The sequence below is a fragment of the Chiloscyllium plagiosum genome, unplaced genomic scaffold (assembly GCF_037043375.1).
Source record: "Chiloscyllium plagiosum isolate Xiang-an unplaced genomic scaffold, Cpla_swu_hap1 HiC_scaffold_32, whole genome shotgun sequence".
Taxonomy (NCBI): Eukaryota; Metazoa; Chordata; class Chondrichthyes; order Orectolobiformes; family Hemiscylliidae; genus Chiloscyllium; species Chiloscyllium plagiosum.
In genome coordinates, this window is record NW_028270170.1 from 19,976,159 (window position 1) to 19,993,412 (window position 17,254).

General features: G+C 38.5%; 2 protein-coding genes across 3 annotated transcripts in view; one reads left to right on the forward strand and one right to left on the reverse strand.

The window, feature by feature from the left end:
• The window catches only part of LOC122539890 (ras-related protein Rab-18-like), a 62,947-nt gene extending 56,986 nt beyond the window's left edge, over nt 1-5,961 (forward strand). The window contains exon 9 of one of the 2 annotated variants that reach the window (XR_015752490.1): nt 5,591-5,961. Coding sequence is in view for 1 of the 2 variants with exons in the window: in XM_087977848.1 (XP_087833974.1) it covers nt 5,591-5,612 (22 nt within the window). In the remaining variant the exon portion in view is untranslated. The remainder of the gene's footprint in view (nt 1-5,590) is intronic. The other variant, XM_087977848.1, reaches the window with a different exon arrangement.
• Nucleotides 485-17,004, reverse strand: LOC122539632 (deoxyribonuclease-1-like). The gene is made up of 11 exons (XM_087977847.1): nt 16,869-17,004; nt 15,364-15,511; nt 15,203-15,291; nt 14,475-14,558; nt 10,570-10,685; nt 8,740-8,852; nt 7,586-7,743; nt 6,980-7,076; nt 6,746-6,797; nt 4,446-4,652; nt 485-587 (listed from the first exon to the last, which is right to left on the reverse strand). Exons 2-10 carry the CDS (start codon nt 15,499-15,501, stop codon nt 4,447-4,449), a joined length of 1,053 nt encoding a protein of 350 aa, XP_087833973.1. The 5' UTR covers nt 15,502-15,511; nt 16,869-17,004; the 3' UTR covers nt 485-587; nt 4,446.
• Between the last annotated feature and the right edge of the window lie 250 nt (nt 17,005-17,254).

A 17,254-nucleotide genomic window follows, 5' to 3' on the forward strand; every position in this document is an offset into this window, starting at 1 on the left:
TCAAATTCGCTTCAGGATTTCTGCTTCCTATTGCTATCCAATTATTCCTGTTAGAAAGTATATATTGGGAAATTCAGAGGAAACTTGGGAGCAAAATTACTAACACTCATTTGTTTAGACTGGCAGATGGAAAATTATATTGAAAAGTAATTGATGTCTATAAGTTGTAGGTGAAGTTGTACCCGACCCTTCAAGAGTACAAGGGAATTCCATCATTGAATTGCAGAACAGGATCACAGGGTGAAACGGAGCCACTCCTGCTCCTAAGCCCTAAGCTCTTAAGCAAAAGGCCCTTTGATAATGTTTCCCTCCTGGCAAAGTTTGGATCTAGGTAGTTCCCAGGTATTCAGCAATCAAACCTGTCTGGTAATGCTGCTTCTAAATTTGAATTTGACCATTCCATGCTCAGGCACATTGTGACTTTTCTGATTCCAAGTATTCTGTTGACAAGCCTATTTGTTTAATAAAACTGAAACACAGCAAATTGCAATGATCAATTTTATTCTCTGCTTCCGGAGTTCATTTGAGATTTTTTCTTATTAAGCTTTCGTGACTTCCAATAACTTTCTGCTACCATTACGTGCAACCTGTAAGAAGAATAAATCATTAATAATCCAAATGGTAAAATATTTGACTTAGACATTTCTAAGAAGTTGTACTTTATCAATGATGCTTCAATGGTGCATACATTGATACAGCACAGGCTGACCAGGAAATGAAATACATAACTCATCCTTTCATTTATAAAATACCAGAATTTCCTGAGCCCCCTACATTGCTCTTCTTATGACCCGAGGAGAAAGTGAGGACTGCAGATGCTGGAGATCAGAGCTGAAAATGTGTTGCTGGAAAAGCGCAGCAGGTCAGGCAGCATCCAAGGAGCAGGAGAATCGACGTTTCGGGCATGAGCCCTTCTTCAGGAGGATCATTCCTGAAGAAGGGCTCATGCTCAAAACGTCGATTCTCCTGCTCCTTGGATGCTGCCTGACCTGCTGCGCTTTTCCAGCAACACATTTTCAGCTCTTCTTATGACCCTCCTTATTCAGCAAAGAAAATTATCATAATGGGTGGAATAAATTTGAATTTATTGCTTTGGGTGTCACAGTCATTGAGATTGATGATCTGAAACAAATGTTTCAACCTCTGCAAAAATATAACTTCATATTTAAATTAGTTATTTTAATTTAATGCTTAATTCACTTGATCTTGAAACATAGGATTTCAAATGAGTTGTTACATATCCAGGCTACTCTTTGCTGTTTTTTGGATGAACTCAAATGGTTCACAACTGTAGTAATTTGAACCATGGTCAGGTGGATCTCACTTACTATGAGATTCTTGATTGGGGTTGTTAATTCAGGCCAATTAGGGAGCCCTGGCTGACAGATATAAACAGGAGATTTAAGCCGGAAGGTGGGTAGGCCGTCCTGACTGCTGTCACCCCGAGCGGGTACCGGGGCGGGCTGTCCTAGAGGTGGTCGAAAGGTGTGTCAGGGCGGACCGAGAACTGGAAGGGGCATGGAGTGGACCGAGAACCGGAAGGTGGGTAGGGGCGGGCTGCCTTAGAGTGGTCGGAAGGTGGGAGGGGCGGGGGCTTGCTGGGTCTGTATTGTCTGCACTTTTGTATGTAATGGTATTGTCTAATGTATAAATGTCATTGTCACTGTCTTGTCATATGTGGAACTGGGATTTGAGGTTTGTCCTCCTCTCCCTGTAAAATGGTTGAACAGTAGGGTTCGGGGCCTAGCTTTGCTGCTCCTCTCCCTTGTAAAATTGCTGTCTTTTGTGTACAGCTGTCAATGTTTTTTGTAAACTGTTTTGTAATTTGTTTAATAAAATTAATAAAAAAAAAAAAAAAAATTAACAGGGAAGTTAGAATCTCCTCAGATCAAGGACTGACTCTGAACTGCAGGTCACAGCCAGTGTATAAAAAAAACACAGGAGAAAAAAAAAAAAAAAAAAAAAAAAAAAAAAAAAAAATAAACAGGAGATTTAAGCCGGAAGGTGGGTAGGCCGTCCTGACTGCTGTCACCCCGAGCGGGTACCGGGGCGGGCTGTCCTAGAGGTGGTCGAAAGGTGTGTCAGGGCGGACCGAGAACTGGAAGGGGCATGGAGTGGACCGAGAACCGGAAGGTGGGTAGGGGCGGGCTGCCTTAGAGTGGTCGGAAGGTGGGAGGGGCGGGGGCTTGCTGGGTCTGTATTGTCTGCACTTTTGTATGTAACGGTATTGTCTAATGTACAAATGTCATTGTCACTGTCTTGTCATATGTGGAACTGGGATTTGAGGTTTGTCCTCCTCTCCCTGTAAAATGTTGAACGGTAGGGTTTGGGGCCTAGCTTTGCTGCTCCTCTCCCTTGTAAAATTGCTGTCTCTTGTGTATAGCTGTTAATGTTTTTTGTAAACTGTTTTGTAATTTGTTTAATAACATAATATAAACAGGAGATTTACAAGGACTCATCAGCCTAGGGACTGGCTTGGATCTGGTAGGTCACAGCCCATGTAAATAGAAGGTAACCTGGTAACAGGATACTAGCCACTGTGCAGTTATTTCACCAATCAATGATCCTCTCACTTTGATTCAGAGGGAATATTTTCATCCAGCTCCCTTTAATCAGATCTGCTTTTACATTTAATTTTGGAAATATACCAAATATTACATGGAACGCATTTGCTACAATATTTTATCCGTTAATATAATGGGGTGAATACATTGGTCATTGAGTGCACCACTTCAAAAGAACAATTAACATCACTGTGGCATGTTCCAATATTGTTTGAGTGTTTTTTCTTCCCATTGGAAGATCAGAAACTCCTAACATCAGGTGCATGGCACCAAATTCACCATTCACAAAATTCATAACCAATACATCTCTAAAGTTGTACTTTTGCATTTATGGGAGAATCAGGTGGGGTCAAGTGCATGCCAATAATGGGAGACCAGCTAATTTTAACTTCAGGGAGTTGTCATAGTTCATATCTATAACATCAAGTTGAATTTTTGCTTGTGAATTGCAATCCGATCATTAGGAGGAAATAAAGATGCTACTGTTGGCAACTAGAGGGCTATTTCCAAATAAATGGTCACCAGCAAGGATGCTGTCCAAATAAATAGATGGTGGACTCCAGGATTGACACTCTGGGAGCCTCACTATCCATGTTTGGAGTTGCCAAAGTGGGAAAGAGAAAGAACTGATATCTTAAGAAGGAGGCACCTTCTGAAGACACTTAAAAAATGGAAAGGAGGGCTGCAGCTGCCTGGCTGTTATCATGGAGGGGGAGTTCTCTATTGCTACAGATTGCCATCTTGTAATTTTGGCCATGGTGGGGTGGGGTGAGGTGTTCACTGGCTTGCCAGCTTGCTGTCTTGAGGTCACTACAAGTCATGCCCAGGGAGCTGGCCAAACTACCATCTCCAAGGGCACCAAGACATTCATCAAGTACATTGGTTCCAAGTGGGGCTGTTCGCTATCCTCTCATGGATTATAAATAAGAAATAAAAGCCTCCCATTAAAGCAACCCCAAGAAAAAAAACAGCTCTTATAAGAGTCACTCAAAAAAAAAATGAACTGACGTTTAGTCTTAGCGGAGGACCTCAATTGTCAGCTGGAACATTCAAGTCACTGACTGCACAATGGCCTTGACAGATTTATGCTGCCTGACCTGTTGTACTTTACCAGCACCACTCTGATCTAAACTCTGGTTTCCAGCATCTGCAGTCCTTACTTTTACCTAGATTTAGTGAGGGACTTATTTGGCTAGTCACCACATGCAAAAGGATACTAACTCTTCCAAACAGGCTCTGCAAAAGTGCTGGAGGCGTGGCCAGGCTGGCAACATGCTATGCCATTTGGAGACCAGAAATGGCAGTCCAATATAGACTTGGTCCTCACCTCTGAGTATGTTTAAAAATGTGAGCCCAAATATCATCTTCAAAGCTATTGTCTGCACTGCATGTTGCCCTGTAGTTTTTATTTTATGACCACATCTGTATGTAGTATTCAAGGTATGGGCTGGTCTGACCGCCATGAAGTTTGATTAACACTTTAATTTCTATTCTCTTGTCTTGCTGCAAAGTTTAACATTATGTAGGCTTGTTGATTATTACTCTAGTAGTTTGATATTTTGTGACTGGAGTCTACAAAGGCTTTTTGGATTCTTTCAATGTTTTCACAAGTTGAAGATTTGCCACCAATTCCATAGCCCTGCCCAGCTTGGTATTGACAGCAAACAGTGATTTGGCATTAGTCTGCTTGCAATGCGATCCACTTGCAGATTGCAGGTGTAAGACAGATGTATCTAGCATGTTCATGTTTTGATTGAAACTTTGCCACTTTTATGCTTCCAAAACAGCCAACAGAGTCAAAAGGTATAAATATGTGTGTATTAGTAAAGATCTAACAACTTTTGGAGAGAGACTACACAAACATGTTGTGCCATTACCAACCTTAACAATAATTTCCATAGTCTGCACAGCAATCCTGATATTTAGAACAGCTTGCAGTACAACTGCAAGGAAAATTAGGTGAATATGCACCACACCGTCCAGCGCAGGATGTTAAATCTACACCTTTGCAGCTACATGGACCACCACTGATTCCACCATTGATACCAATACTTGTCCCAGTCTTGTATTTAGCATCAGCAGTGCTAGCTATGCAAAAAGAGAAAATGAGATAACTCAAAAGAAATCTTCACTATATGCATGACAATTGCAAGAACCAGTAGACAAACAGGCAAAGTCTTTTCAAACAATATTCTTTAAAAATGAATCTAAATTTATAATGATATTGATACATAAATTAATTGGATATGCCATTGCTGTCTTTCTAATATTTGCTTTCTAATTTACTGCTCATGTTCCCTCAAATGACTGTATTGCACATCACATTGCAAATTACTATTAAAATTATGAATCAGTTGTTTTAATTCAGCTGTATACCATACACATACCTGAATTTTATACATACCACAGTCAAGAATTGAGTAAATGTTCTGGTTTTTGGAGGTCAGGGCTGGTGACAGAGGAACGGCAGAGATTGGGTGTTGGGTGAGCTTTGACTGGAGGAGATGTTAGTGTTGGGGATCAGTGGTGGGAGTCAGTGATCGAAGGTGGTGTCAGGTGAGACTGTGGAGTTGGGGGTGGGGTCAGATAAGTTTGTGATGTCTTGAGTAAACACTTCTCCTAGCCCACAAGCAGTGCTATTAAACTGCTCACTTAAAGATATAGCCCTTTTAAACTGCTGGTTGCTTTAGGCCTGGGAAACTAGGTTGACATTGGTTAAAAATAGAAGTATGCAGCCTCTTTAAAAGACTTTAGCAATTAACCCACCTCCTGAGAGCAGATTGGCTGCCTCCCTCATTCTTTGCCTCCAATAAAAGTAGGAGCGCTCAGGTTTGTGGCTGGTTGGGGTCCCATTTCAGATTTTTATCTATTTCATTTCTCACTGAACCCTAACTTTTCTATTTTGGGCCTTCTAAAATCTCAGCAGTTTAAGAAGTCTTATTATGTTGTTAGAAAATATCAGACTGAATCTGAGTACTTTTGCCAATGGTTTCAATTGCCTGAAATATATCTGCTTTTGCCTTCAGGTATTTAACTGGTTGGAAGTAATGATGTTTTGGTGCCCAATGCCTGCTGCCAGAATGACTGCAAATGGTCTCTGGCCCTAATCATAGCAAAGCAACAACAAATTCGACTCATCTGAATAACGCAAAAGTTCATTTCTCCAAGACTTCGCCTGGTGAAGGAGCATCGCTCTGAAATCTTGTGATTTCAAATAAACCTGTTGGACTATAACATGGTGTTGTTTGACTTCTGATTTTGTCCACCCCAGTCCAACACAGTGTCTCCACATCTCAAGTCGTTCAGCTATTCTACTAAAAATGTGGAAAAATGAGAATACCATTGAATATGAGAAAAATGGTAGTTTCATATTGGTAGCCTAGTTACTGGAGTAGTAGTCCAAAGGTCCTGGGCCAATAACACAGCAAAGATTGCATCAGCAATGGTAACCAAAAAATCCCCACCAAACTGTTGTAAAATTCCATTTCATCTCCTGATGTCATTTAGAGAAGGAAATCTGTTGTCCTTACCCAACATGGCCTGTTTATGATTCCTGATGTGTGCCAATGTGTATGACTCTTAATTTCCCTATGAACCGGTCTGAAATGTGATCTGTGAAGGGCAATGCTGACATTGACAGCATTCCATGTATTGCCATAAAAATGTTATCTGTCCCTTTTTTTTACAATTTTAACATCACCATCATAGTGGTTAAACAACAAGGAAAACAGCCTATATTTTGATTTCTATATGTGGGCTATTGACAAAGCTGATAGCAAAATGCTGGCCTTCTTTCTTTATACAATTCATTAAACTTGACAATTCAGACATTTTAAAGATAAGAATGAAATATGAAATTAAACACCAGTTGAGCATATTAAATTTCATGGAATGTGTTTGACTGGTATTAGAACTTGAGGGAATTATGCAACTATTTTGCACTTGTCATAAAGAGTAACAAATCTCCATTATGAACAAAAAACCTCTTTGAAACATTGTTCAAAAAGTACCTTCAATATTTGAAATCTTGACTGGCAATTTTTTTTAAAGCTGGTTATTATGTGTTTTTAATCAGAAGTTAATCTAACTGAAGTTATCAAAGTTTAAGCTCCATTATGTTATTTTGCTTCACAATTGGATATTCTAACCATTTTAGTAAAGGGTATTGCTTATTTACTTACGATCATCCTCCAGTTCAAGCTCAATAGGGTAATGATCTGAGACTTCTTTCACCTGTAATATAAAAACAAATCAAAAATGTACAATGTCAACAATTTATTTTTCATATATTTAAACAAAGAAAAAAAAGACACATACAATTTGACCTTCAAGTGTTCTACTAGTAAATGTTTTCTAACCTATTGTGAGATTTTTTTTTACAGTTCAACAGATGCGTACAGATGTTATGTTCTTACTGTATAATATGGGAGATGAAAAGCTTCTTGGAAATTGAAGGCCTTGACTGAGCCAGGAACTATTGTCTTAAGCAATCCTTCTGTGGTCACAACAAACCTAAGCATAAAAAGAGAGATTTGCATTTATATAGTACCTTTCATGATGTCCCAAATCACTTTACAAACAATTAAGTATTTTTGAAGTGTAGTCACTGTTAGAATGTAGGACAGGAAGTGGCCAGTTGGTACTCCGCACAGTCCCACCAGCAGCAATGTGATAATGACCAAATAATAGTTTTTGTGACATGGATTGAGGGTGAAAAATTGGCAAAACCACTGGGGGTAACTCCCCTGCTGTTCTCCCAGAAATCACCACAGGATCTTGTATGCTATCCAAGAGGGTAGACAATACTTCACTAAAAGACAACACATCTGACAGGGTGATACTGGAGCATGATTTGAACCAGCAACCTAACTCAGGCAAGAGAGCAACAGTTGAGCTATAACTGCTACCATGCAAAATGTTGTCAAAATTGGAAATATGACTGGGTTGGAATAGTCAACATATATTTGAAGCATAAAATACATGCATTATAACTATTTACATCAATGTGCAGCAAGCATTACCTGTCATATGCGCAATGTGTGTATTTACTGACAGTTGTGTCTATCTCATCACCAATCAGCCAATGAAATTTTTTATGTTGACGCAGTCGTATATGAGGCCAATCACTATCTGTGACATAGTTACAAGCTGCGTTGTAATCTCCAAGTATCAAGATGTTCTGTGTTGGAAACCAAGAGACAACAAATTGAATTAGTTTTGAAAGTGTCTATTTCTTTTAACGGTTGAGCCATATTAGCTAAAGCAACAATTTGGTAAGAGGTCTGGAAGAGAAATCCCCTCAAAGCAGAGAAGTAAATATGGACAGCAAACTAGGAGTTAATGTCACAAAAAATCACAAAAATGCATGCAATAATTGAATTGAACCGATGGATGATTTTTACTGCCGATAAAACTGCTGAATACTCAAAAGAGATTTATTCAAACCATACCAGAACTGAGATGTTACACCTATCGGCAAAGTTAAACAGGATTAGTGCTTTCTTTCTCTAGGAGAAAGGAGACTGACCTTTTAAGAAATTCTGAGGTTTGAAAGAAATATCAAAAATATTTGATAGAAATAGGAAATGTTATTTACTTGAGACTCAAATGAGGGTCTGTAAGGATCTATATGGACTTCATAGAATCCCTACAGTGTAGAAGTAGGCCAATCACACACTGACCCTCCGAAGAGTACCCCACACAGACCAACCTTCTAACCTATCCCTGTAACCCTGCATTTCTCACGGTTAATCCACCTAGCCTGCGCATCCCTAGACACTATGGACAATTTAGCATGGCCAATCCACCAAACCTGCACATCTTTGGACTGTGGGAGAAACCAGAGCACCCGGAGGAAACCCACGCAGACACGGGGAGAATGTGCAAACTGCAAACAGACAGTTGTCCAAGGGTGGAATCAAACCTGGGTCCCTGCCACTGTGAGGTAGCAGTGCTAACCACTGGGCCATCATAGCACATACAAAGTTCATGAGGTGAGAGTGGTATAAATTTGTTTAAGGAGATGCTAGACATGATGGAGAAAGGAAATGAAGGATATATTGATAAGGAGATAAATAAGGATTGGAGGAGGCTTGAGTAAACCATAAGCACCAGCTTATATCTATTATATCTTATATCCATCTTTTGGACCGAATGACCTGTCTCAGTGCTATACCTCAGTATTGAAGTGATCCTTTGCATCAGCCCAAACATCATACAATCCATCAACCTCTCTGACTGCATAACTTGGACTAGTGTGGATGGCTGCGAGTACAAAATCCTTGACAGCTGTCAAAACACATTGTTACAGATGTTAATATCAAAGAGTTTGTGAAGGGTATTATTTCTTAGAACTCACCCATTGAAGGTTATTTTGAAGGCGAAAAAAGCAAGCACAATATTTCAATTTCCATTTAGGAAATATAAAGATTCCATTTTACAGCATTGCCTTTGAGTCTTAGAAACAAGGGTATGATTTTCCCTTCCAGGTGAAATAATGTTTTAACATAGCCTGCAGAGAAACTCACTTCTTTCTTGCCCTCCTACTAATTAAATCACAGGCAAGAAAGTCAAAGGGTGATTTTCTTGGCCTACCATCAATTAAGGCCCTTAAGTGACCTCAACTTGCCATTTCCCTGATTACTCACCTATCTGGTGAATGAGTTGTGGTCAGTTACCTGAATGTGAAATAAAGGCAGCATGCCTGTTGATTTCGAGGGGCCTCTAATTGCCCTGGGGTCAATTTGAGGCACAGATTGGAAGAAAGAGATGGACTCTGCCCTCACTTCTGAACCTCCCCGGACCTCTGCTTCCCTGTGATCCACCTTCTGCATGGCAAGAGCATAAAAGCTATTTATCTTCTCGATTATATAAACTATCAACCATTCAATGGTTGATAGTTTGAAGGCCTCGAGCAATGGACTTCTGAATGGTTGATAGTTTATGGTGAACCAGGATGTTAGTGTCAAAGAAACTCACTCACGCTGTCTGTCAGCTCTTAATGAGCTGATGGATGGGCGATAGATTTAGTTTTCTCAGTGGTAGGGGTAGCATGATTGTCACACAACTTGCACACCCCCATACTTTTAAAACAGAAGGGAAAATTCGACAAGTTACATCAAGAGACACAATCACCAAGAATTTTTACTTTGGGCACAACTGACCCAGACTTGTAAAAACCAAAAGAACTGTGGATGCTGGAAATCAGGAAAAGAAACAGACGTTGCTGGAAAATGTCAGCAGGTCTGGCAGCATCGGGAGAGAGAAATCAGAGTTAACAATTCAGATCCAGTGACTCTTCCTCAGAACTGACTCAAACTTGTGCTGCTTTTCAGATTTCCAGATTTACATAGTCTAAAATAGACATTTTATTTTAAAATAAAAATAAGCCCATCTTTAGTCCCTCACCAAGAGAGAAAAATCATCAGAATTATTGAATGACTTGTGTGTCATTTTAAATAGAATACAGTAATGGGAAAAACTAGAAATGGCAGCTTGAGTTAGGAAAATAAAATAATAATTATTAAAAGAACTCTTATAGTAAAATAATAGTTTTCCACAGTTTCAATCACAATAAATTGTTCTCTGCTATATGTCACTTGGTTTATGATGTAAGGCATGTGGGGCTTGGACACTTTAGCTACTTAAACCTGTTCAATTTTTTTGTGTTATTGACTTTGTATAAGACAAGATGTTGCTGACAGAATCCGGATGGTATTTAATGCTATTAAAAATCTGCAGTTCAAATCAATTTTTCTAAGCAACATAATTCTTGGTCACAGCACAAGCCAGTGTAATGTGGCAATATATTATTTGTATTTCCAGCTGAGGCGCTGGTTACTAACAGCATTTTTCATCGGGATTGAAGCAGATCACCTTCCCACTCAGGTTTTCAACCTTGGTTTTTCATTTGTCAGCAGGCTCACCAGAATAACTTATTCGTTTCAGTGGATCGCAGATTTTCTCAACAAAACTAAATAACTGTTTGAGATGACTGAAGGCATACTTGTAGTGAGGGAGTGGAAGTGCACTATAAAAGGTTCCCGGATGAAGGTGTCAGTTCCACACTGTTCACAGCCATCATCAAAGTGGTACCACTCCATAGGTTTGAGAATATTCTCGCTGTCAGAAACAAAACAACATGAAACAAAATCAGTCGCTATGTTTGATTGTAAGGCAAGTTGTATATGAACAGAGAACTGTTAATCCTGGAAATCTGAAACAAAAACAGAAACTCAGCAGGTCTGACAGTATCTGTGGAGAGAAAGCAGAGTTAACGCTTTGAATCCAGTGACCCTTCTTCAGCATCTGCAGTTCTTTATTTTAAGCTGTATTTTAATGCTATGAAAGGTATATCCAACAATTTTCCAAGTACATTAAATATTGTATACATCTTTGTAGCTTTGGGAGGTGCTGTAAGCAGGCCAGTTCCAGGTTTTAAGTCCCCAGGTTGGAATGTAACAGTTCAATTGAAGTGATGTTGTAAATTGCATGTTTTGCAAAGTTTTAGTCAAAAACGAACAGCTGTTGAGCTCTGAGTATACTGTGAATCAATTCTCCATGGATACCATTCACCTTGTGGCGCCACATCCTAATGCCTGTCTTTTACTTGTGAGAATGAGAAGCAAACTGTTTTTTCTTTGTGGGATCATCCTGATTATCTGATAAGCACATTTTACAGTTTTAAAAAGTGTGGTGCTGGAAAAGCACAGCTGGTCAGGCAGCATCCAAGGAGCAGGAGAGTCGACATTTCGAGCATAAGCTCCTCATCAGGAATGCTGAAAACGTTGACTCTCCTGCTCCTTGGATGCTGCTGGACCTGCTGTGCTTTTCCAGCACCACACTTTTTGACACTGATCTCCAGCATTTGCAGTCCTCACTTTCTCCTGATGCATTTTACAGTCTATTGTTTAGGAGCAGTAAAGCTGCTGTGCTGTTGTTGCTCTTTCTTCACTCTATACGGGGACTAACTGTTTTGTTGTTCAGCTGTACTTTTGTAAAAGATTTGTTATTTTGAATCAACAAATTAGAAGATGGAATAGAATACTGCTTCAAGTGGCACTGCTTTGAAAATAATTAGTCATCAGCCTGTGGCTTTGTGTGAAATGTCATGAGCAGGTAGTTAGATATTTCAGATGCAAAATCCTTTAATTTCAATCACAAACAAAACCAGAAATTGCTGAAGAAACTCAGGTCTGACAGCATCTATAGAGAGAAAACAGCATTAACACCAACGTGGTTTTCTCTCCACAGATTCTGCCAGACCTGCTATGTACACCCAGCAATTTCTGTTTTTGTTTCAGATTTCCAGCATCCACAGTTCTTTGTTTCACAATTTGTTTCATTTCAATGGTTGCCTGGATCATCCAAAAAATTCATAAAATTATTGGATTGCAGATCAGATACTAATTTCATGAAAACATCTTGCATTTTGTATCATAAAATGATATCAAAAAGAAATTAGAATATTACTAAGTTTAAGATCTATGTTTATTAAATCAACAGGATGTAGAATCCATCAGATGCCAATGTTACGCTCGTCATTAGAGTCTAAAACCAGAGGCTTAAGGTGAGAGGGAATGATTTATAAAGGGGTAACCTTTTCATGCAAAGGCGGTGAGTGTATGGAATAAGCTGCCAAAGGTGGAGGTGGGTACAATTACAACATTTAAGAGGCACCTGGATGGGTACATGAATAGGAAGTGTTTAGAGGGATATGGTTCAAATGCTGGCAAATGGAGCTGGATACATTAGGATATCTGGTCGGCCTGGATGAGTTGGACTGAACGGTTTCTTGCCACACTGTATACTTCTATATATTGGCTACATAAGTTTAATATTGAAGTCACATACAATTTTGTTCAAAAATGATCAGATTTGGAAAAGCAATGGCAAAGTATGATAATCAGATCTTAGCCAATAAAATAGATTTTAGATTGAAAATGCCCTTTTAATTAATTTCTCACATCCAGATTTGTTAATTCAAAAATAAAATGTTCATTACAATAAATGCAAGTCTGTAGGAAATGTTAGAAAGATAAGAAAGAGAAAGAAAGGTTAACATTTTCAACTAATTTCATTGGCCTTTAAATTTCCAAGATCCCAACAATTGTCATATTTCCTTCAGCAATCGGTGCAGGAGTAAGCCATTCAGTCCTTAGAGTCTGACAATTAACCTTCAATTTAGAAAATAATTCATAGGATACAGGCTTCATGGACTGGACCAATATTTATTGCTCATTAGTAGTTGCCCTCGGGAAATTGGTGGTGAGCTATCTTCTTGAACCACTGTGGTCCATTTGATGTAGGTACACCCACAATGCTGACAGAGAGGGAATTCTGGGATTATGACCTAGTGACACTGAAGGAACCACAATATATTTTCAAGTTTGGATGTTTAGTGACTTGGAGAGAAACCTGCAGCTGGTGGTTTGCCCATGTATATGCTTCATTTGTTCTTCTTGATGGTAGTGGTCTTAGGAATTATGGTGATTTTTTGCTATGCATCTTATAGATAATGCATACTGCTGCTACTGTACATCAATGGTGGAAGGAATGAATGTTTGTGAATTTGGTGTCAATCAAATGGGCTACTTTGTCCTGAATGGTGTCAACCTTCTTGAGCATTGTTGTGTTTTCATCCAGGTAAGTGAGAGTATTCCATCACACCCTGGCTTGTGTCTTGTCAATGGTGGTCAGGATTTGGGGAGTCAGGAGGTGAATTACTCACTGTAGGATGTCTAGCATCTATCTTGCTCTTGGAGTCATAGTATTTATATGGCTAGTCCAGTTCAGTTTCTGGTCAATGGTCACCCCTGGGATGTTAATGGTGGAGCAATTCAGCAATGATAATATGATTGAATGTTAAGGTGCAGTGGTTAGAGTCTCTCTTATTGGACAAGGTCATTGCCTGGCATTTGTGGGACATGAATTACTTTCCACCTGTCTGTCCAATGCCATATATTGTGCAAGTCTTGCTGCACTTGGACATGGACAACTTCAGTATCTGAGTTATTGCGAGTGGTGTTGAACATTGTGTAATCATCAGTGAATTTCCCCATGATCATGATTGAGGGTAGGTACTTGATGAAACAACTGCAGATGGTTGGTCATTGGACACTAACCTGACAAACCCCTACACAGCTGTCTTGGAGCTGAGATTGCTAACCTCTAAAAAACACAATCACCTTCCTTGTGCTAGGTAGGACTCAAACCAGTTTTCCCCTGATTCCCATTGACTTACTTTTACAAAGGGTGCTTGATGTCACGCTCATTCAATTGCAGCCATGATGTCAGGATAGATATCAGGATGTTTCTTTTACAATTGGATAATGTGGCTCTACAGGCACAATCTAGATTAAACGCACTTGCACCTCCGTGGCAAAATATGTTGCAGTTCTTTGTTTTATATTTGTTTTACTTAAATATATCTTTATCTGGGCTGGCAAATAGAGTCATAGAACATGAAAACAGACCCTTTAATCCCACCAGTCCATGCCAAACATAATCTCAAACTGAACTAGTCCCACCTCCTTGTTCCTGGCTGCTTCCTATAACAGGGTGACCAGAACTGGACACAGTATTCCAGAAGAGGCCCCAGCAATGTAATGTGCAGCCTCAACATGACTTCCTAACTCCTATACTCAAAGGACCGAGCAATGAAGGCAAGCATGCTAAATGTCTTTTTAACCACCCTGTTTGTGTGTGACACAAAAAGTATTATGATTTGTGTAAAATCCTCAGAATCCAGAAGATCAGGTCATTATGAGATGGGGAAACAAATATGTTAAGTAAATAGGGAAAATTTTTACAGAGAAGCTAAATGAATCAAGCTAACTTAACTCAAATCTCCATTTCTGCAAAGATGGGAGATCAATTGATGGACAACTTGTGTTAAAATAGGAGACTTACTTATACACAAATGCATATTTTTCTCTGTATGAACTGCGACCAAGATGATCAGAGATGATGTAATTATAATGCAGTTTGGTCGATCTGAAAAATAAAATAATTAATGTTGTCTATTTTAAACAATTCAAAAATATAAGGATGTATAAAATCATCAAATTATGATCCATTTGAAAAAGATAAGCTGCCTTTAACATGCTGTAAATTATGGAATGATTATAAATTCCTGCCTCAGTAAGCAAGAAAGGGTGAGCTTTTTTTGTACCTTCAGTTAGTATATCGAATTCTATGGTCATTACTCAGAAAACTATACTGAACAGTAATTTAAATGCTTCAGAGAGGATAATTTATTGTTAACATGAATACAAATTGTTCAAAATAGTATGTTTGGCACAGCACACTGTTAGTGTGATGTACAGATTCATGGATTAATAGGACTTCCCCACCTTCTTGTGACGATATTGACTCTTCCTAAAACCATCTGACAATTCAAGCTTTCAGAACTGTTCTTTTCAGAACTCCCTCCCAACATTCCTTTTCCAAGCACTAATCAGCTAATGTATCCCTCTAGTTTTGGGGAGGGAAATGATGGAATTTTGTGTAGATAATGCCTTGGAATTCATATCTCCCAGATCTCACTGAGGCCAGGATATTTTAACATCTATCTTAGTCCTGACCCGAATAACTCCATCCCTAAGTTAAGGATAAGGCTAATGTGTCTAATTACTTACTGATTCAGTTTCATCACTAGTTCTGTTATTGCTGAATTGTCAGCGTCCATAACTTCTTCAATGGTGATAAGGTCATACCTTTGTAAAATCTAAGGGAAAATGAAAATAAGTCTATGCTCAACCTATAGATGTTGCAGAATATTTGCTTTGATTGTGCTTACCTGGATGAGAATGTTAAGAGTTCTGTGATCACTGACTTTTGACTGATCAAATCTCTGGATGTTAAATGCTGCAATTTTAAGCCCTTGACTTCCCTGTATAAAGCAGCTAATCAGAATTATCATCACAATAAATGCCATTGTTGTGGACCTAGGATTAAAAGAGAAATGAAAGTTAAATGAGGTAATGGCTTTAAGACCCAAGTTGAAAATTAATTAGATATGTACCCTTGCACAACTCTACAAAGTACTGAACTCATCAATTTGACAGCATTTGTGACCTAGAACTAAAGCTATCAGATTTATTGGACTTTTGGGATAAGCAGTTTGCCCACATTCAATGGATGGCGCATGCACTGATACTTCAAATGACTCTTTTATGCTGGCAAGCTCTATAGACGAATGCTCTATTCATGCCAACTTGAGAAAACAACATCCTCCTATCATGTACTCTTACATGGCATCATGTGAACCAAAAATGCATAAGTTATAGTTTCTTCCCCCTTGCTGAGTTATCTTCTGATTATGAGTCATAGAATTGTTATTTACTCATATTTATTCTTTTCAAGACTTTTGTTGAAATAGTCACCTCCCCTTTCTTCCTCCTGCAACCCTATGCTACACCAGTTAATCGCCAACTCCTTCATTTGCTTTATAGTTTCTCCTACTTTTTTCAATGTCTGTACATACTGCATCATGAGCCTTGGAATAACCTCTTGGAATAAAAAGATTGACTCAACCTGCATTTGGTTTTCTCCTCATGTTTCACTTCTTTCACAGAGACAATAAATTTTACTGGAATACAAGTGACCTAAGTGGTCATTCTTTTGGAGTGAGTTTGGATAGTGAATGTTGACAGATTATTTTGTTATGGTGGAACTTCATGTGATGTCCATTCCAGGAAAGGTCAATTATTATTGGGCAAAAGGAAGTTCTTTGTCTATCTAGGAATATAAATGCTACATTGATTGAAATGTGCTAGAACAAGATATTCAACCTGAGGTCTCCCTGAGGAGTAGAAATCAAAATCACACATGAAGGTACCTTAATTTCCAAAACCATCAAGATGTTCTTATTCTACTTCTAAGGTTGTCTTAAATGCAGTAATGTGCACCAATTTTCCTTCAAGACAGCACAAAGAAAGTTCACACTATTTTTTGTCAACATATTTCCATTTTAGAAACACAATTTCAAATAATTTTGATCAGTGACAGTGATCTCCTAGTTATATAATTCCACTGTAATTCTACAATCTATGCCTGAGCAAGTGTAGATATTTTCAAGCATAAAATATTTTACAATAAAAAAAATCACAGAATTGATCATCACTGATTATCCAAATGTAATTGTTTCCTTGCATTAAAATTCTTAAACTTATAACTGATCATTATTGAAGTTCTTTGGAAAATGCATTAAATTTCAGAGTTTATAAATATGTATCAACAATATCACACCTTTTATATTTTAAGAAAATTCACAGAATAATATTGAATTTCAATTTACAGTACCTGAAAACAAAACAATCTTCGGTCAAATGAATCTCAAGAAAATGAGACTACACCCGGTTTGTTTTTCCAGTTATTAATATACTGTGTGACTTGATAAGCATTATTAATATACATTATTAACTTTCAGACATGGGAAAATCTGTTTAGAGACATCTGCTCTCAGAATTTCAGATGTGTGAATGAACATTTATGTGTGTGTAATAAAAGGGTAAGAGATATTTCCTGGGAAGGTACATATCTTCCAATGATTTGCTGATAAAGTAAGAGTACTTTACACTACACCACAGCTGTTACCTTCACATAAAAATCCACCATGTTCAGTTTCCCTTTCAGGGACTTAAATAGACTTGATTCTGCTCCTGCCTGGGGATGTTTAGCTTTCCAGT